A 21,934-nucleotide genomic window follows, 5' to 3' on the forward strand; every position below is an offset into this window, starting at 1 on the left:
AGAAATAAGTTACCCTACACTCAGGCTTTTGTACAAGTTATATTTATAACAGTGTTGTTTAAACAGGCCAAAAGTAATAAACGGAATTACTTTTGTTTTAGGAAACTTCATCTGAAGCATTACAAAAAACACAACATGGGTTTCTTTATTAGCAAATGCCCTACCTTTACAGCTATTATGCTCTCTGCACTAACGACTCTAGTAAAAGGCAATAGCATTAGCTTTAATGGGACAAAGGGCTATGACTTAGGCAACCATCCAGAAAAGTTTCTTTGAGAGGCAAAGTAAAGGAAAACCTCCCTGAGGCTTCCAGAAATGTGATTAACTGTGAAGAAATTACAAATAGGGGGAATTAAAAAGACAGTATAGTCCTCACATTGCATCTATGTTCAGAAAGTAAGTAGACACAAAACGCCTGCCTTCATCTCACAGTCATTATCTGGCTCTGGCATTTTTATCACTTCTTTTCTTCATTCTAACCTTACCCTTGTCTACACACAGTTTACATCACTTTTACAAGCAGCAGGACTACATCACTGAAAAGTTAGTTATGAAATTTGCTAGAGTACACAAGACTGAAAACCAATATGCTGCCACAAGAAAGCTTTCTCCATTTCCCCAGGAAGTCTGAGGGAGAGGTCTGTGCAGAACTGGAATGCAAGCAGTACACTCAGAGACACTCTGTTTATACGGTGAATATACGTCTTGTCTGAAAAATCTCTACTGAAGGAATGACCATGGGACCTGGCCAACACACCATTATTTTTTCATTGACAACACAAGCATATTCTTTCTTAATTGGAAGAATGACAATTCAGTGTTGTATCCAACTTCCAGCTGGAAACTAGGACACTTAGATTTTTTTAAAATTCATGTTAAATATGATAATGTAAGGATGCCCATGGAGATGGAATAGAAAAATTTAAAATGAATTTTATTTATAAATATCAATTTTATTAATGCTATCTCACTACAAATACACAAAATAAACCATCAAATTAAACATTTCTCATCATTATAGGGTCAATACTAAAGTATTTTTCACTAGTCATAAAAGCAAGTACCTGAAAACACAAAGAAAAATATCTGAATGTCTTTGATTCTGCTAAGTAAACTGTAGAGTATTTCTTAGAATTTAACAACAACAAAAAAAATGTGTCTGGAGAGAAATAAAACAGCATTATCCTACAAAACTTGATTTTCTCTCCTAGTTTGTTTCCTAAAACCAAAACTTCAAGAGATGACTTTTGAGTCATCTTGATGCTTGAGTCCTTGGGGCTTTTTGCTCATGATTGACATGCTAACATAAACATACAAAAAAATTTCCATTCTACACTTTAAAAGTTCCCATGGACACTACTTTTACAAGGTCCATTCAAACAAATGTTCAGACCTTTGAAATAATAAACAATAATAAGCATTTCAGGGATTAACTATCTGCCCTCAGAATCCCATTTCTTTTTTTTCAGAAGAGTAGTTGTCATAAAAAAATAAAAAATTTGATTTTAAAACTAACATCATTTTGCACAAACTTCTGCTCTCTTAGTCTTCATCCCGATATTAGCATGTCCTTTATTACCTTCCTCACAACAAACCTCTAACAACACAAACTCATTCTACGTATTTAAGCTGTTCTTTTTCTTGTGTTAGAAGTAACAGCTATAGACTCCCAACAAAAATATTGCTGTAAGCTGAGACTCAGATACACAGGTTAAAGGATCATCAGTACCAAAATTATCACACAGTATGAGTGGAACCAAAATCTATATAAAATCATCTGAAACTCAGTTCTGTTTCTTAATGGCTTACCCATGTACACAGGTTAGGATATCCAGATCCATACAGACATGTACCTTGAGTATGATAGCTATTACATACAAAGGCAAAATTTTACAGATGAAAATATATTACATTTTTAAATTTAGATTACTTACACTGGTTAACTTCGATCTACTGCCTGGTTCAATGATGTGTAATACACATAATAATGCAGTAATACAGCTTACTGAACCTGGAAAGAAGACTGAAAGGACAAGACAAGCTATGCTGGTAGAATTTGTATCTTTGTCCCTATAATGTATTAAACATGCTGGATTAAAGGAAGTTTTTGTTAAATTTATGTTGTCAAGGATTCTCCTAAAGTCTTTCTCCACTACCCTTGGTGTGACCAATATGGCTGTAACTGGGCCTGGCCAAAGGGTGACAGGTCCAGGAGACTGACCTCAGTGATCCTTCCCTTCTGTCAATTTGCAGGGACAATCATTGCAGCCAGCTCCAGATGGTCCCACGTGTCCCCAGACTTACAGCTGTCCTCCAAAATCTTTCTCCTCCTTCCTGACATCTCAGCCTTGATCTGAGCTTCCTGCCATGTCACTCTTCTTTCTCTTCCTAACCAGATGACCTGCACTTGTTCCTGCTCTTCCTGACCTACATCCTGGAGGCAACAGAGCAGGCATGAAATCCTCCTTTCCTGACTCACACCCTTGCCTCAGGCCACATTATCTACATACAGTCTGACCTATCTCCAGTATTTGATTTCCTCTCCTACAGTGCATTGCCTGGCTCATCTTCTTACCACAGATTCTCAGCCTAAGACACATTTTGTCTTTTCAGGTCTTAATGTCAGCTTATTTGGCTTTATCCCTCATTCTAGATGGTTTTAACCTTTGGGTTACACACCAACTAAATCATGCTGGCCTTTCTAAATCTATGTACATCAAGCTTGTTATCACCCATTACTCCAACATATAGCTATCAGACAACTGCCCCAATTTCAGGGATCCTGGAATTTTCCCAATATTGTAACAATACACTTTGTGCAAAGGGTGCAAGAAATAGCAGTGGGAAAAGCCACAGAGACTTGGGCACCTGTTTGCTGTGCAGTCTTGCAGATGGCAAAGTCTGATTACAGATAAAAGGTAATCACTAAATTCTGTGGGATGAATGAAGTAGGTTTGTTTAAGATCAATGCAGTCTGCCTCCACATTCATGACAAATTAGTTTCCTTATGTTCTTGGTCAAAACCTGCTACTGTCTGTTTAACCAGTCCTGCCCAGCGTTCTCTGGAAGAGGTTGTCCGATTTATATCACAGAAAGTGGCATCAGACTCATCAATTCTAGAAGATGCTAAAGTGAAAAAATATTGATACAAAATGTTTGCAGTCTGCTCCATCTTCAGACACCTCCTTCTACTTTCCTTCCCTTTATCTTAGATTACAAATTGAATTAAATTGGGGTGGAGGGAAGAGTACAAGTTTCTTTCAAATGGTAACTATCAAATGTAAAGTACAAATATTTTCACATACTCTATTTCCTTCTTTAAGAAAGACACAAAACTTTTTTTCACTTTCTGCATAAAAATGTCAATACCATATGAACTGTGACAATGACTGGCCCTTCAAATATGATTCCAGTGAAAGTTCTGGCCCATTCACAACTATGAGCAAACTTCTGTAACAATCAATTTGTAAGACACAGAACAGGCTGAAAAGCAGGATTTCCTTTCGACAGGAAAAAAAACTGGCTTCAATCCAAATCCCACTGAAAGACACTCTCAAAACTTTTACTAACCAAAAACTTTGAGTTACATACAGAGGTACTAAAACAGTGCAGGATAAATGTCTTCAGTGTTCATATGTGAAAATTATGTTCTCTGTAGCAACAAAGATGCTGACAAGGATGTGAATGTCACTGACCAGCTGTGGGAACTCCAGGCATCTGTGGTTCCCGGAGTCCACTCTCAGACTGTCCCTGCGCTACCGGGACCAGAGTCGCAGCCCCTCAGTCGGGAGCCTGACGGCTCTGTGAGCCGTCTGAGAGGAGGGATTGCAGGCTCCCTGCTCCAGGCCCAAGACAGGACTCTCCTACACAACAAGCCTACATGAGTTTCTGAAAACTCTCGGTCTCAGATCCATGTGACTGGGGATTCTGGCTTAGGAGGTCTGGTATGTTTGGAAGCCTTCTGTGGAACTAACAACACTGGCTGATCTGCCCACAAAACCATCCTAGCCCTGGGGACTCAGAGCATTTAAGGTCCTTAGCTACCAAGCAAAACCTCAGAAAACTATTCCCTGGAGTTGGACTGCTTGTGACTGCAAGGTTCATTGCTCAGGTCACTAAGTAACCTCTGAAGGACTGAACACAAAGAACTCACTAAGTGCTTGGTGCTAGGGAGACACAAATCCAGAAGGCTATGCCAGTATTAGGGACTTGCTGTTTGCAGGATCCCTATTTCCAGGGCAGATATTACATAAAAGCCCTAACTAAAGAGAGTATAAAGTTTTTGAGAAGTCTTCCTTTTGAATCATGAAGGCACTCCCCATTAAAGTAATGGGCTCCTCTTTAAATAGACTGGGCAAGAGAGTGCTGAACTTTGTCTCCAAAAACTGCAAACATTTTGAAAGAAAAGTAGTGGAATACTGTCTCATCCAGAAAAGGTTCTCCAAACACAAATTCAGCAGCCCTTGAGATCTTTTCAAGACTTGATGATACAGACTGATTCTAATTAACAAATTTACTTCTGCTTTGGAAGCTTTTTAAGAACTGTCTTGAAAATCATTTGAAGTGCAGTAATATTTACTCTTTGGTTGACAACTGATTTGGAGTTACAGTGCCTGTCTTCCCAAGAAGTTGTTAAATGTGACAGAGCCCTACTTTCTGGAAAGGGCTAAACACCTGCCTGCTGATTGCAGGTAGTGAATTAATTATTTATTTTTGCTTTGCTTGCGCACACAGCTTTTACTTTATGTATTAAACTCTCTTCAACTGAATTTTTCAATGAATTTTTCCACTGTTACCCTTCTGATTCTCTTGCCATCCCATTGTAGGGGAGTGAGTGGCAGCATGGTGCTACCTACCAGGGTTAAACAACAGCAACTATTAAAGCACAATAGGATCAATATAGTCCCTTTTCAGTGCCTCCAAACTACTGAGTGAAGTGCTCCCATGACATTCTGTATCCTGTGATAAATCCTCCATTGCATTTGATGACAGAGGTCTTACAGATGTGAATTAAAATTTCTCAGATTTAGATGAGATTAGCTTATTGAGGTTAAATCCAGCCATAGAGAGGATGCTGGACAGATGAAAATAACCTTCTTATCAATCTGTATGGACAGGACAATTTCTCAAAAGGTACACACCCACGAATAATGACCACAGCTCTGAATTCAGAATATGGTTGGGTTCCTTGCTAACGTGAATGACTCAGCCACATCCCCAGGTAACACTCCATAAACGTTTTTAGAGAGGACTCTGTCATTTCTCAGCTATAATAGATCACCACAACATAACTGAACAGGAAGCTTCCACACCCAGAAAACTTCAATATCCTAAAGCTGCAGCACATCTCTTCCTCACCAGAGACCAGTAGAGTAAATCATGCCTAGACCACTACAGTAAATCCAAGCTCTACCATGTACACAGGCTATCAGTGGAATCACAAACTGAGTTCAAAATCCTGTCTTTTGTCTTAATGTCGGACATCCTTTGGCTCAGAATCCAACAACATACACCATGTAATACTGTCGGCACAGATATCCCCAAACTAGTGCAAAGTGTGCTAGTACATAGAGTACACAGAGCACACATGTGCACTCGCTAGCTCAAGCTCCATAAAAAGATAAAGCCATATTAGCAGCTCAGTGAGCCTAACTATTGCTGCTGCTTCCAGTTCCAGAACTCAGTTCCAAAGCACATGCCTTCTGAGCTGTTGCAGGAATGTCCCCATCCGTTTGTCTAAAGCACTCATCTCCCCAGAACAAATACAAACCAAACAAAATAAAAAGGAAAACCCTAACAAAATAGGACACTATACTGTGCATACCTGTCTCTCACAGACAATGAGGATATATGAAGCTTAGTAGTGTTGCTCAAGGTACTACTGAAATTCATTCAGATGCTACAAGTTTGCCATCTGTACCTGTTATTCTTAGATATTTTACTGCCTCTCTCTGCCCTTTGATTCACCTACAGAGAAACTAATTGAAACAAGAAAGGGCCACTCTTTGGGACAAAAGACAGCCATATCTGAGGATAAACTATACCTTTATTTGTCTGTAAAAATGAAGTCAGTATCTGTATTAGTTAAGGAGCCACACTGATTTTGCACTTATTTTGTCAAATTCCTGTAAAATTTCAGGGAAGCCATAATATCCACATGCATCATTTCTATCATGGTATGACTAAGATACTATATCCTTTAGTTATGGTTTATCAGATGATGATAAATCTCCAAGTGCTTGAGTAACTTATGAAATATTCTAGGCATTAATTAAAAATGAATCGATAATGTAGGTACTATTCTATACAAAACCATCCTTTAAAGCACAGAATTTGTACCAAGAAGGCTTTGTTTGACTTCCAAAACTGACTAAACTAAATCACATTAAGGATACTCTTATTACATACAAAGATGATCAGCATGGAAGTTTAGCATGCAACATCCATTTTCCAAAAGGCATTTTCCACGTAGACAATACCCACGTTATTTGAAATGATTCAATACCAGAAAGATGATGGACCCGGGAGAAGACCACCAATACATCAGTAACGAAGTGTACATACTTCACAACACAGTGCTATGCTGACAGGTACTTGTATAATGACAACAATAATAACCAAGTAGAGCATACACTTCTTTCTCCGGTTCTGAACCAAGCCAGCCCATGAGCAGGAGCACTTGGTAAATGAGAAAAACTACACATAGGAACACGCTAAAAACAATGGCTTAGGCATTAAATTTGGATGCAGGCAGAAAAGATTCCAACAAGAAAAAAACCTGAAAAGGTGTTTGTTTTGTAATAAGACTCTTTTCACTTTAACTGCATTTTTACTTTAGTAAACTAAGATAGCTAGTCATTATGATACATCAATGATTGCAAAGGAAAATATCTGAAAACACGAAAACCTTTTTTATTTGTTAACTTCATAGATGAGTATATAAACTACAGAATACTATATAGTATTAATAATTCTGCAACTCATTCTATAATTAAAGCAGAGATAAAAAAAATAAATCTTCATTACCTTTAAGCATTGTTCTTCCAGTTGAGCCTCCGAAGATATTTAAAAGACCGCTTCTTGCTCCTAACGATGTAGTTGCTTCTAGCAAAGCACCAGTTATATAGTTAGAGAGTGCAGTCCTCTGTAAAGTGGCACGATATTGACAGTAAGCACCTCTTACACATGGTTTTACACAAAAACCATCTCCTTTGCATATACAGTCTGTAACAAATATTGGGAGCTTTCTCAGAAGATGAGGAATATATTCAAAAATATCTTCTGCTCCTTCCTCTTCTTCTCTCACTGTACTGAAGATCTGTGGAGAATGCAAAAGCATGGACCGTTAGTTCATTTGCTTAGGATAACACATTGAATATAAAACAATTCCAAATGACCACAACTTCTTGCAAAGTTCAATGACCTGCAATATCTACTTATCCAAAATTGGCTTTTGAGGATTTTGTGTTAGGCTCCCAAACAGGATATTTAAGTAAGATGTCATTCTGACTTTCAATCTATGGTTAAAAGCATTCTAAGGATAACTATTAGACTAGAAAAACCTCACATCAATATACCTCATCAGCATTTAAAATATAGAATATGCAGAAATTTGTTAATAATAGTATTAAATCTATTGTACTTCCAGAAAATCTTAGAGATATCAGTAGCAGAAAAAACAGATCAACTCAGAGCTGGCACTTTTTCTTGCTAAGTGGGTGGGGTTTTGCAAACAGAAATGGCTTTAATCCCTCTGAACCCTCTTTCAAAATGTTCCGGTGTCACGTTTATTGCATTACGTCCAGCCTACCCACAGGTCCTCTATCTTATATTGGTTTAGTACTCTTTTTCCAATATTTGTGATAACACATTAATGAACTTCAGCCTGTGGCTTAGCAACTAAGTAGTGTTTGCTTATTTAAAAGAGTCTAACGATCAAAGCAAGAATCTGGAAGAAATCTCTTCATTTAGTATACAAGGGGAGACTTGATTCTTTGCATTCTTCTATGTTGACTGATTCATTAACATTAATAATTTGTTTCAGTGATCTGTGCTTCGTAATTACAAAGTGTAAACCACCAAACTAAAAATTAACACAGAGAAAGGTCAGTACAACTGCCACCAAGACAGGTGCTGAGAAAATTTTCATGAGGTTGTTCCCCACCAGTCTTAGATGAAGTCTCAGAAGTAAGCTGATGGCTTCATGACAGTTTTTTTTCAATTAATGCCTTGTTTCTTGTTGCCACCCTTTCCCACATACAAACAAAATACAGCTATCCATCAACATGGCAGAAACTGCAGCCAGTCCTACAAAGCAAGCACATGCGTGCTCAGTCAAATGATAAGAAACTGTTTGCACAGTCTGTGCATGCCACATGTCAGAGGCACCAGCACCCTGCCCACAGGACGCACACGTGCCCAGCCACGGATCCAAGGAGGGAAGCGGCTCCCAGTACAGGGATCTCACACCCATCCGCTTCTGCCCTGAGACTGGCATTTACCCTGCCACATAAAAGAGGAGGGATCAAAATCCCTGCTCCCATGAGGGATCTGATCCTCCACTAACAGAAGAGGTGAACAGTGATGTAGTTCTTTCATCCACATAAACAAATTGCAGAAAATCAAATACAATCCAATATATTAAGTACATATTTGTTGTCTTAGCCTTAATTTTTGTATTAACCATGTTTGGGAGAAACCAGTAAAATTTTATATTAAAAGTATAAGAATTCATTAACTAGTAATGTAATTCAACGATTTGAAAAAGAACACTAACATATTTGTTAACATAAAAAAAGAAACTTTCACATGTTGACTATGGCTATATATAACTCTAATTCCATTAAAAGAGAGCTTCTGTGATGCACTACACCGTGAAATGCTGTGGCATCTTTTTTCCCCTCTCTCTGCAACTTTTCCAAAATTTATTTGATCTGAGGTTTCTAGAAATATTACACCTGCATCTTTACCCTCTTTTCTTTGATATCTGGCAGTTTTATGGACTTTTAGACTGTCAGTACAGACACATCTCCACCTTAGTTCAGAAAGAAAACGTGCTCTAACAGCGTGCCTTACCTGGACAGGATGTGTATAGATCTTTTATTTAGCTAACTGTCTGCAAGTACCTTTTCAAAAGGTGTACTGTGAAACAGTGAACCATTGAACTATGAGTGCGTCATGCACAGCAGACATAATTAGTCTTTTAGCTTGTTTAAAAAAATATTTAGTTAATGAATATAATTTAACTTCTCAAAACTGCAGTTACTATCCAAAATATTTTTTAAATTGGGTTCTGCAACTTATAAAGGCATGTTGTGTTGCCTACACAACTAAAATTTCTTTCAGCTGCCAAAGCAAAGAAACCATTTGTTGACAGAAATAGGCGACAGTGTTTTGCTGGAGAGATTATACATGGAATAATGGTGTTAATCTCTTCTGTGTAAAGTAGACTTCAGGGCACTAGCTGTCTCCAAAGACTCTGCATGTCACATAACATTTTCAAATTTTGTTTTGATGTGTTAAAGTTCTGAGCGTGTTACCTCTGCTGCACACAGATGAGGTTACGAAAAAATGTGAATACTTATCAGCCCCTGTAAAAGAACTGAAACAATCAGAATAGCCACAAATCCCTCAGGTAACTGATAGGGGAAACCACCTTTCAGAGAGATTGCACCACACAATTGGGGAAACTTAATCTTGCCTGGGAGACAAGTTTAATCCAAGCCAAGGTTTATAGTTCATCCCAGCAGACTCCAGATCCTATTGATCCAAATCACTACCGAAGAATGACTAATGTAATTAAAAATGAATGTGAACCAAAAAGAGGGAAATGCAGCACTAAACTGACAGCTACCCATCAAAAAACAAAGTCTCACTTTTGCCTTACATATCAAATTAAAGATTTCAAAACCATCTGCAGTCTGATGTTGCCATGTCTCACCTACTGCATATAAAACAGTAATTCAAAAGAAACTCAGGACAGCATCTGAATCTAAAAGTGCTGTGATATTAAACATTCTAGAATGAGCATACAACACTTTTAAAATAAGAACTGAGATGAAACAGGAAGCTACATATACTAATACACCAGTATTTCAATCAAAGTATACTATGGCTTCAAGAGATTTTTACTTTCTTCTATTTTTTAAGGAGATTTTAATGTAAAGTAAAAGGAAAATAAAAATTACCTGCAACATACAATATTTCTGATTTCTACAGGAGAAAAATGTCCTCCAAAATGAAAATTAGCATTAAAATAAAGATTAAATTCAGGCAAAATTCCATCCTTGTAGCTTTACAACCAAGTCCATATTTGGAAAATACATGGAAACAAAATAGATTTTTCAGCTCTTAATAATGTATGCAATAAATCATCAAAACTTTTTGAGGGACTTTTTAAAAGTCCCTCAGTTTTGCTTCAAGTAACTTAAAATGGTATCTGCAAGTTAACTTATTGATAACCTTCAGGCAATAAAACTTTCTTACAGTGACAACAGACATATCTTGCCAGGATATTAAAAATATCTTTAAAAATAACTATAAGAACAAGGAACTTATGCTAGCCTTGAAACTATTCCTTATTTTTCTTTTGCAATCTTTTTTTGTTTAATCATCAAGCAATTGCAAATTGCAATATGTCCTTTTCTCCACAACATTACTATAGGTTTACTGTGTAGAAATGGTGGAAACCTAAACACTGCAGCTATTTATTGCCCAGTTTATGACAGATATTCCCCCAAAATGAAGCTGGAGTTCATGGATGCTGCTGTACTGGAAATATCAGATATAGCAGATCATAAGAAATAAAAGTGATTTCTTACTTAAACTTACATGTACCTCTTACTGTAGTCTTTTTTTGTTTCTCTTTTCATATTTTTTCTGCCTCAGATATTTACCTTAAATTTGGAGGCATGTTACCATATTGCCAAACATTTAGCAGCTGCTGTGCTTATGAAACCCAGAAACTGGAATTACGAACAGACAAAAAATGTCCCATTATTAGGAAGCAAGCTTAATTTCTCTCACTTAATTAAAATAACGAAGAATATGTGTACCCAAGAATTTCATTGCAAAGAATGGTCATGAAAAACTATGCTTATTGCTACTACACTGTAAAAATATGAGAAAATAGGGTGTAATAGAGCTTTAATACTTCACTGCATCTGTCCAAACTCTCTCTAAACATATCTATCAAGATATCCTGAATGATCAAGATGAAATACTGAAATGTAGCAGGTGTGTGCATGTGCTCAGTTGGTTTGGCATATTTCAGTCTAATTTCCTGGCTGTTCACCTACATAGCATTTCTGTGATGGAGGGCTGCTGATAGCAGCCTGCCTTCATTTGCTGCACACTTTAAAAGCAATTTTAAATGCCTGTAAGCCAGAATGGTATATCAAGTAATAACTCTCAGGACAGTATGTGTTGAAGATCAATTAAATATCTCCTTTGAAAACACAAAGGTTTTACAGAACATACAAGCCTAAACACAATTAACATCACAGGAAATGCTGCTCTTTTCAAATTTGTTCTGCTCCAAGAAAAATTACATTAAAATGAGGAAACTCTGATGGTGATTTTTCATTTTGGCCCTGCAGGTTTTTCAGAAGAAAACCCTTACCAATACTGATCAAATGAAGCTAACAGTGATCTCTTGGAAGTCATGACCAAGGACCATTCCAATTGCTTTTACAGGTATTTATTCTTCCATTTAATTCAGATATCTGTAACATGGAATACAAGCACAGTCAGCTACAAAAAAACCCCACTTCTGGCAGAAAGAAAGTAGTATGCAAGGTGAACTTGGGTGAATGAGGCATTAGTGCACAGTTGGTTAATACTTCAGTTTTACGTCTTCCAAAATGGTACTCCAGCATAACACTTTGGAGAATTTATTAGTACAAATGTAAAAAAGAGGTGATGCTGATCTTAATTTTCTGAAGTACACTGGATTTTCTCAACTTTATCTCATTCAGGTTATGACCATACCCACACTGATTAGTTCACGACGTTTCAAGATCATTGCTAAAGTACAAATCTTTAATTCAAGGTCTTTCTAAAATATTAATCTCTTGTAACAATTTCTGATTATGTATCAATTATAAGAACTGAAATACATTAAACACGGAATGCTTTTTTCTTTATCCCTAGAATAGTGTATATGTTTGTCTTTCTTCTTACTGTGTATGTGACATTCTCAAGAGTACATGCCAGAGCCCATATATCAAACAGTTGTGCAGGTTGTTCAAAGCCAAAGGATATTACTGTGTTTGACAAAGAGGATGCTGTGAACAGCTGAAAGGTCTGCTCTGTCAGGACTATTTCTTAGTTCTGTTCACTGGCAAGTCTTGTTCACTTCAGCAATCGAATAGGTGAGGTCTTCAGAAATCCTTTCAAGAAACTGGACATTTTGGTAAGTGTTTTTCAGTGTTTGGAGTACAAAAGCCAGACATTTAGACTGTTAGAACATTATTTTCTTGGTGGTGCTCAGCAGCCTGTAACCAAATAAGCACGCACCAAGAGAGCTGATGAAATTTTTGGCTATGTATCTTACGGAGTTCTGATATTTTACAAATAGGGCAAGGTTTATGATAAAACCTGTGGTCAATTAAATTTCATTCCTAACTTATTATTCTAGGTGAAGTGGACAAATACAAATAGCCAACTGTAAGCTTTTCTAAATTGTAGCACCACTGAAATTTGTGAGAGACTGACGATGGTGCAGCCCAGCAGGAGATGAAACACCATTTTCATTCCAAATCCAAAACAGAGCACTGTAACAGCTACTAAGAAGAAAACTCTACCCCACCTGGATGAGGAAGGATGAGGAATATGTTGATATTTACAATGTCAGGACAGAGCACAAGACAACAGTACTGTGCTACAGAGCAATAAAGTGCGCTTTTTCAACAGCAAGTTTTGTTGAGTATTCAGTTCTACACAGTAAGCTGTAACTGGGCAACGTGGCACAGAGCAGCAGAGGACACACAGAAAACAGATGAGTTGACCCTGGGAACATGGAAATCAGTGTTGATGGCAGCTGGAAGGCTGCCAAAAGAGCGATCAAGCACAGATGTGCCCAAACACTAATATTCATTAAGTGATGTTCTGTGAACTTTCTACAGCTTCAACTGCAATTAAAGAATCTGCATTACCTCACCAGTCAATATTTCTTATGAATTGCATCCTGTTAAGGATGAGATAATTTCAAGGAACAGAAGCAGAATTTAATGAGGATCAAACTATGTTGCACAGGCGATCCTTAAATACAGTTCAACATTCTTCAGAAATATTAGCCACCACTATTCAGTTCTGGTATCTTACAAGTGTTATTAGTCGAGAATTTTTTTCATCTGTTATCATCAGGAAATGATGATGCAGTTTTTAAAAAAATTAATTTGAGACTTGGGTTTAAGACCAGAAATTGTAACAGCAGGTCCAACTTCCAACAAGTCATCATTTTCACTTTTGATAAAACTTGGTGGCTATTACTTACTTATTTTCCATTTCTGTAAGGTAACAGTACTAATTTTAGTAGCCCTTACCAAAGGAAAAATGGACTTCACAGAATCAGAAGATGGAAAAAGCAGTGTAATTGGGATACAGATTTAACACAGCATCTCCACCCCCAGAAAGTCCTGCTTTTCATGGCAGGTAACACAGTTTAGATTAAAATAATTACTAAGAAGAGTCAAGACATAAAACAGAGGCTGACGAAAGGCATTAATTAACTGTCATTCAAAAGTTTTTCCATAAATACTTGAAATTTCAAGTTGATTATGGAGAAAATGAAAGGATGACACCAAACACAACACAGGAGTTGTTCACATCACTTTTCAGAAATGTGAAACAATACCCTTGCCAGTGAGAGAAACCTCTGTAATCTCAGCCAGAAAAAGCCAAACCCAACACTTTCTGGTCAGCTGGGTCAGATACTTATACCTCTGTTGGTACAAAAGTATACGTGAAAAAATACATAGTTATTAGTTATTTTATTACTAACTTGCTAACTTCTTCATTTTAAATATTTTATCTTTTTCTAGTACTTCGCAACTTTCAACTTCTAGCTGTTTACTGTTCTACCCCTGTCAACTCCACATGCAGACAGTACTCTTTTTATTTCCTGAGTGCTTATTTACTTCCTCCAAACTTTCACCAACAATATAATTTACACACAATATGCTCTCATAGTAACTAAATAAATTAAATTACTCCTTTAAATAAACATCTGTGTTATCTCCACCTAACTACTGCACAACTTGGGGGTTTTTTATTGAAAAGCTGCTAGTTTTACTAGTCTGAAGTGGGTCACGTCTTTGAACGCCCTGATCATGTGGACTAGAATTTCTTGGGTAATCCTACTGTGTTAAATTACCTACTGTGTTTTTAACATAAAAGTATATGCACCACTCACATAGCTACTTTTCAAAAAGTATTTTTTAATAATGACTTTCGATGCACCTTACTGATAAAAAAAAAATCATTCATACAAAACTTCACAGGTGTGTTATAAAAATATTTAAAACAAGAAGATAACTAGCAAGTTCAATTTTTGTTTCAGTATAGAAGCTTTAATGTAGCGAAGTACATTATCTAAAATAGGCTAATTACGCTTAAAACTATGTCAGAAAGACTGAAATAATTCACTCAAACCATTTAGATGTTAGAATATTAAATGTGTCATGATTCAATAATTTCAATTCAAGAGAGATGAACATTCTCCTTTCATCGTAGGAGAAAGGTCTTTGGTACATGAAACTGTAATGGGATGTTACTATTACAATGGATCGCTGAACCTTCCAAATGCAAGTAAGAAACAGTAAGAAATTCTAACAGAAGCCACTGAAAACTCTGTTTATACATCCTTGAAAGCTTTCTTTCTTCAAAGGTAGAAAAGAAAAAATCAATTCAATTAGTTCAATGAAGGTTTCAAACAGGCATCATGTTCATATTTTTCATTTCTGAAATACTGACGTGTGACGGGTGCATTCAAAATAGGTGAATACCAAGCACTCAAAGCAGAGGAACCCAACAGCCCCCTTCCCATGTCTTCTTTCTATCTATTATTCTATATGTGGAACAATACCAAGTCTAGATTTTCTCTAAAAAACAAACAAAAACCTCACACACGCATCAGATACAGGCAGAAATCTGTATGGGTTTTTACCTTAGTATCAACTGTATCTTTCCCATTTGAGGAAAGGCTTCCACAGAACTCACACATTTAAAAATAGCTGCATTCTCACTCATGTGAACTGACTATTTAAACAACTTTGAAAGATGAGCTTAGTTGCATATTCCTGAACTACCAACTGACAATAAGGTTGAGGGGTAATGCACAGTACAGAAAAAACCACTTAAGAGATCTCCTATCAACATGATCATCTCAGAACCAAACAGAAAAACCTAAAAATTATGGCTGTTGAAGACCACGTCTCACCACCCTTTACGTTTCATTTCTCATCCTCTTTCTACAATCTCATCTATTTGTCAAAGTTCACCATAGCTGCTTATGCCAAACTCAGGCCTTACGTGTTCTTTAAAAGTATTATGTTAATATGTATACTTACATAACTGATTCAGAAAGCACACAGTCTGTTCCATTCCCATGTCTCTCATATTAAAATTCATAAGATAGCCAATGGGAAGGGTTAAAGGTCACAGAACTGGCTAATTCAGTTTTTACACAGTGTGATGCTGCATCCCTGCGAGTAGAGAAACTGCTCAGAATTGATTACGAAGGTCTCAAGGTCAGAGTAAATGTGCCAAGGCTCAAACACAAAGTACATGTAATTAAACTATCACTATTATTATTTGTATCAAAAAAGGCTCATAATGGGACTTGGTTGTGCTTTACATTCTGGACTTACATTGGAAGGTGGATCTTTCCAAATCTATCAATATCAGTCTATAGTTCAGATCAGAAACCTAAAGATTAAATAAATGTAAAGTGCAACAAAACCTTGCTGTATCCCTAAATATTTTCATTTATAACCAACTGCAATTGATATTACAGTAAAAGATTGGTAGGCAGATTACTACAGCTGTAAAATTTATGCATCCTACCCATGGCATACAGCTAATAAAAGAGCAAGTTTTCCTTAGCACAGGAAATCTAGTTCTCATTTTCTAATTTTATAGACACTGAATCCATGCCTATTTATTTGCTTGTACTTCAGCTGTTGAGTTCATAGGGTCACATGAATAATTATAAGATTATTTTGGATAGTACTTAGGGGCCAGGAAATTCTCAGAGTTTTCATGACTGAATTGTTTGATAGACTTTTAGGTCAGAACATGATTTCATGAAACAAAATAACTTTGTTCTATAAAGAGGCATTTTCCACTTTAAGAGGGTTTTTTTTTTTAATTACCCAGAAATAGGAAACACAAAATTCCTTGCCCAAACTCACAACAGAATACTGACACTTCAAACTTAGTTTTTAAATTACATGTTTAATCTTAATTTACTGATAAAAAGTGAGTCTTCATTCATCACTGTTCACAATGAACATTTAATAACAACACTAAAAAAGATAAAAATAAATAGGGCTATTTTGTAAATTTTTAGAATAAAAATTTTGGCTAAAATTAAGCAATCACAATAATCCATCATGGTACAATGAAGCGATTTTACTTATGTTGGTTTCTTGAATCAAGAATATAGTACCTTCAACACTATTCATCTTCCCTGGTCGTTAGCTGCTAAGGAAGACTGTGCTGGATCTATAGAAAGCATCTCAAGTGTAGAAAAGCTAAAAATGTGAAGACAGTGTGAACAACTAATAAACAGTGCAGTAACCTAAAGAAATAACTTCCTGTTTTCCACGTTTCCAGCTGGGGTGTTCAGCTGCTGCCTTTAAATAACTGTCCTGCAGAACACCATATATTCAATTTTCACATCATGTTTTTATTTTATGACACAACTTTGATGATAGACACCTAATACACATCAATAGCCATAGTTACATTAAGACAACAGTATACTGGAATAAAACTGAATCTACCGAAGTAATTGTCACTGAAAGAATCTTTGATTGTCAACTGAATCTGCTAAAATGATGAAAGGATGGTAACATTAGGTTTAATTAAAATTGATGCTGTCTCCAAATGGAGCTTTGGAAGCCAATTCCAAGATCTAAACACAGGGCATTGGTTCATTAATTGTATTTCCAGTTCAGTTTAACTTGACTGAAAATCACAAAATAGGTAATCCACTGTTCTGCAATTTTCAAAAGTTCTAATTCCTTCGTCACATTTAAAACATGCTTTCTTAAAGTAAATATGCTTGTTTTAAGAGAATGACTTAGAGTGACTGAACAAGGGAGAGGGAATAAGAGCACATTAGTTCAGTATTTAAATTGCAGTTTTTAGTTGTTGATGAAGAAAGTTTCTGCAGGACCAGAGTGTATGTTCTCCTTTCTTTTCCCACTGGAGTGGAATGTCACTGGAGGCTTGATTTTCAGAATTTAAGGTATCTGGCTTAAGACCAGATGAACAAAAATATTTTAAATTAACTTTCCTTATTCTCTGGGGATTGCTACAGACCCAGGGGCTAGAGTTTAGTCATCCATGAGATTTATTTTGCTTTAGCATTAGCTTCAACTAAACTCTGTATATACAACAGCTTCCTTACCAAAATTCATAGCCGCTCTGCTCAGTGTAATCATTTTTATAAATTGCAATTATATTGTACTGAATTACATGCATAAGTGACCTGTGTGTATGCTTAGCTTCTCAAAATGAAGGATAAAACTTAAGATTCCTATTACAAGCTTCTCTTTCGTACTATCACACCAGCTCTGAAAAAGCTTTGACTCATTTATCTGTAAGTACGTGTGCCAAATTCAGGATTCTTTAAATTTCAAAAGCTTCACCTTAGTGAGAAATAGTGGTCTTCAACAGCTTTGGGAGAGCTGAGTACAGATTTGTTTTGAATTAACTGCAGCAAGTTTTCATGTACATAACAAACTACTCACGTACTTGAGGGAGGAAAATTTGTAATGGATGTTTCAGTTAACTATTCAGCAAAAATGGTTGTTTGCTCTTGTTTTAAATAATTATCATAGAAAGATGAAAAAATGTTGAAAGCACTGTATGTTTCCATGAAACTCTAGTAGCAGCTTAACATTTTACTAAGTCCCAAATACTTTCAACTTGACAAGTACATTCTCAAGATCTTTAGAGGGCAATTTTGCCCCAGCGTCATCATTCTGAGAATAAGCAGGAAGACTTGTTCAGACAGTGCTGCGATAAGAACTTGAGGCGACATCAGGGACAAAAACTCCCAGAAAAGCAGTACTTTATAAAGATTATATAGATCTAATGGATCTTTACTGTAGTACAGAATAAACAAGCAGAGATAATTTCCACGCTCCTATTTTCTCAGAGTCACATCAAGGACAATCTATTCTGTGTAGGGTAAAGTGTACATATCCTTTTTATAACAGAAATCTCATCAAATGCCAAATCTACATTAAATACATAAACCTATTGTAATACTGGTGCAGAAAAGGGCAATTCTGTGGTGAAAAAAATTAATTTCCATCTGAGACAGGTACTTCTAAAACCTATTTTAAAACCGAGTCTTTATATTCCAGAGGTTACTCTCCAAACTACACTAACACATTCTTCTACAATGAAAACTGCTTATGAAGATGTATTTATTGAAGACCACATGAAAACAAAAGATGAAGCAATGATGGAGGTCTAGCTGCTTATGCAAATGTAAGATATAAAGCTTGGGTACTAGTTTAGTTTTATTAAAATGACTGATATTAAAAAGACACTAGCTGGGAGTCCTGATCCCCCTCTAAATTAACAGAGAGGTAAGAACCAATAAAGATGGCAACAAATACAATTCCATAAACTAAGAATCGTTTTGCTAAGTGCACCCTCAATATGTGCTTGACAAATGTGTGACTCTGATTCAACATTTTGTCTAGTTATCCTTTTTTTTTTAATCTTCTGACTAGCTAAAGATGTATTTTATTCATTTACAGGGCATTAATGCCCTGGACTTAGTAATATATCAGCAAAAGCCCATATTCACATGCTACTTAGCAATATAGTCATTTAGTAAAATATCATATCTGTATATCCCACAGCTCTCCTTTTTCATCACTTTAAAACAGGAACTTTTACCTTCCTATCCATTTATTCTGCTTCTTGGAGAGTAAGTCCCACAACCTAATGCTGCCAGGCATTATCACAGTATATATGACTTAACATTATTTGTAATGCATCAACCTTTAATTCCCCTTTGTGTTATGATTTTTTAGCAGCACAAAGAAAAAATTGATATTTTGGACCCTTTACTGAAAGCACCAAAACTTTGTCATAATGTTCCCAGGTCATTTGCTTTGAACATAATAAAGCTAACCAAACTACAAAGGTATCAGAAAGGTAAAACTCCTCCAGCTATTTAAGTGAAAATAAGACAAGCTGTCACAGAGGTACACAGTTTGTGTTCATTTAGTGTAACCATCACAACTTATTCTTACTAATCATCAGAGCTTATGTACAAAAAAGAACATTATCGTGTTATTTTTATAAGTAGGTACTTGGATCCCTCATTAACCAACCTACACAATAAATTGCTTGCGCCAAGTCAAAAGCACTGTTCATAGTTTAAATTCTGAAACATATTGCTTTACTGGAAGACTAGTCCAGTACATTTAAACATTAAAAAACTTGGAAATTGTCTAGACTATTTAAAAGTACAGCATATGTTTGAGAAAAGGAAACAATTGTCTATCATCACTAGTGGATAGTGTAATTTTAGCTTCACATGCACATGATGGGAAAATAAGACAAAACAGTATTTTTAGCATTTATAAAAATATACATAATAATCAAATGTCATCCTGACAGTATTTTGACTGAACAGTTTTCTATTGATTACAATGGGTAAAGTGATAGGTACAGAATTTGTATTCTACTGTATATTTAAAATTCTACTGTATATTTAAAAATTCTACTGTATATTTAAAAAACCAAGTCTTTTATATTTTATGATTGCAATATACTTTACTAAAAAATAGTGTTTCCTATAAATCCTTGCTGTACATGGAATATTTCTTCATCAAGTCACAGTAAGAGTCAGATATTCATTGGGGGGAGTTAATGTTGACTTCATTAACTGCATCTAAGTATTTTATCAAAACAATAAAGGAAGAAAAAGAAAAGCCTGTAATTAGTAATTACTTTATTTATAGAGTTAGAGCCAATACTAAACAAAAAAGTAGACTTTTATAACTTTATGTGCTAAAATTCTGTAAGTGGCTTTACAATCAAGTAAACACAATAAGCTAGTAAACATTCACATGCAGTATGCCTATTTTAAATAAAAAGGAAACAACACAGACTTTTCAAAATTACTAATTGTTTACATCTACAAGGTAAGCACTGACTGAGAAGAAACTCATTCCAGAAAGAAATATCTTGCTTAATAAAGCAAGAATATATTTTTCTCCAGCACTGCATTCTTCTTTCTGACGAAGGAAAGCTTTCCTATTATTCCTGCAGTAAGAAAAACTTTTTAGCATTTTATATTACATGAACCATACCTTTTTCCCTTGTGTTTCACCATATCCATATGATATCAACTGGCAGGAAACATGACAAAACTGTACAGAAATTGAAACAAGCCAACACAAGCAGAAACTGCAGGTTGGCTTTCAGAAACACAAGATGACAGTCTGTTCCCGTCTACAGAGACTGCCTAAGAGCCTGGAGAGAAAAGAAGTGTGTTGCCAAATCTTAATCCCGTCGCTGCATTTCACATGGTGCTGCCTCACCTCTGCAGCTCCTACAAGTCTACTTCCCAATAGTCAGTGGAAATTTGTTCCTTGTAAAAACTCCATAAGCATTTCAATGTGATCACAGACACACAGATAATAAAATCTGATACATTTTATGTTTAATTTTGCAGACCTACTGGAGTTTGTGTTTACATTACTGCAAATGAAGTGATGCAATGCTAAATTTATCTGAAAGCACCGCCTTAGACTCTTGGTATTGTATGAATTTATAGAAAAAAATTAATTTGCAATGCCAGCCATTAAGCAGTTTCTGAAATGTATTTATAAATACAGAAAATAAGGTCACTGGCATGATGTAAACTCACTCTCAGTAAAATAATTCTTCCCACATTAAATTTCTCATCTCTAAGCTACTAATACAATTATATTACTGCAGAAAATATGCAGATTATTAGGAAAAAACTTTGAGACAAATTATATAAACAGAAGAGGATTATTTCTAATTAGGGTCCTCTTGAACCAGTTCCCAAGCACACTGCTGAGGCCGCCACACACTGCTCTGCTCTCATGCTGCAGTATCCCTTCCTGCTGACCAACCATACTTCTTCACAAGGGGGCACAATTCAGAAAGGAAAGGCCTGGTTCACAAGTCAGTTTTGCAAGCCTAAAAATTCCAAGGACGACTGTATACAACTTTAAGAGGGTCACAAAGAAACACAGAGTGGATGAAGGAGAATTTTTGCTAGTGCAGGAATTGAAATAAGCAGCTTTACACAAATATATATTTTTTTGGTGATTAAAGATACATGAAGGAGCCAACATAAAAGTACTGCAGCACACTGGGTATTTTGTGGCTTTCCTCAGATAGGGTCCTTAGAGTGGGTCACACTTTAAATAAACATGAATATTCCATATCTGGTAACCTGGGTGACTGTATCTCAGAAGTGGGCCTTGTTACTATTTAGTTAACCCTCAAATACAGCTCTTCAGTAACTTGATCTGTGGACAAACACTGATTGAAAAAAGACTATAGGTGAGAATAACAAGTTATGGAAGGGGAAAAAAAAAGAAGTATGTGATAAAGGTAATGATGACAAAGGTGAAAGTAGGAAAGGCACTGACTAGCAGGAGTTTTGAAGAACCACTGAGTAGTAGAAGGTGTGAAGTAAATG

General features: G+C 36.0%; 1 protein-coding gene across 1 annotated transcript in view; it reads right to left on the minus strand.

Annotated features, from left to right (window-relative positions):
- The window catches only part of PLCE1 (phospholipase C epsilon 1), a 141,939-nt gene that overhangs the window by 71,209 nt on the left and 48,796 nt on the right, over positions 1-21,934 (minus strand). The window contains exon 3 of the mRNA XM_069019675.1: positions 7,027-7,318. Within this exon, the coding sequence (XP_068875776.1) occupies positions 7,027-7,318 (292 nt within the window). The remainder of the gene's footprint in view (positions 1-7,026; positions 7,319-21,934) is intronic.

Source organism: Aphelocoma coerulescens, chromosome 6 (genome assembly GCF_041296385.1).
Source record: "Aphelocoma coerulescens isolate FSJ_1873_10779 chromosome 6, UR_Acoe_1.0, whole genome shotgun sequence".
Lineage (NCBI taxonomy): Eukaryota > Metazoa > Chordata > Aves > Passeriformes > Corvidae > Aphelocoma > Aphelocoma coerulescens.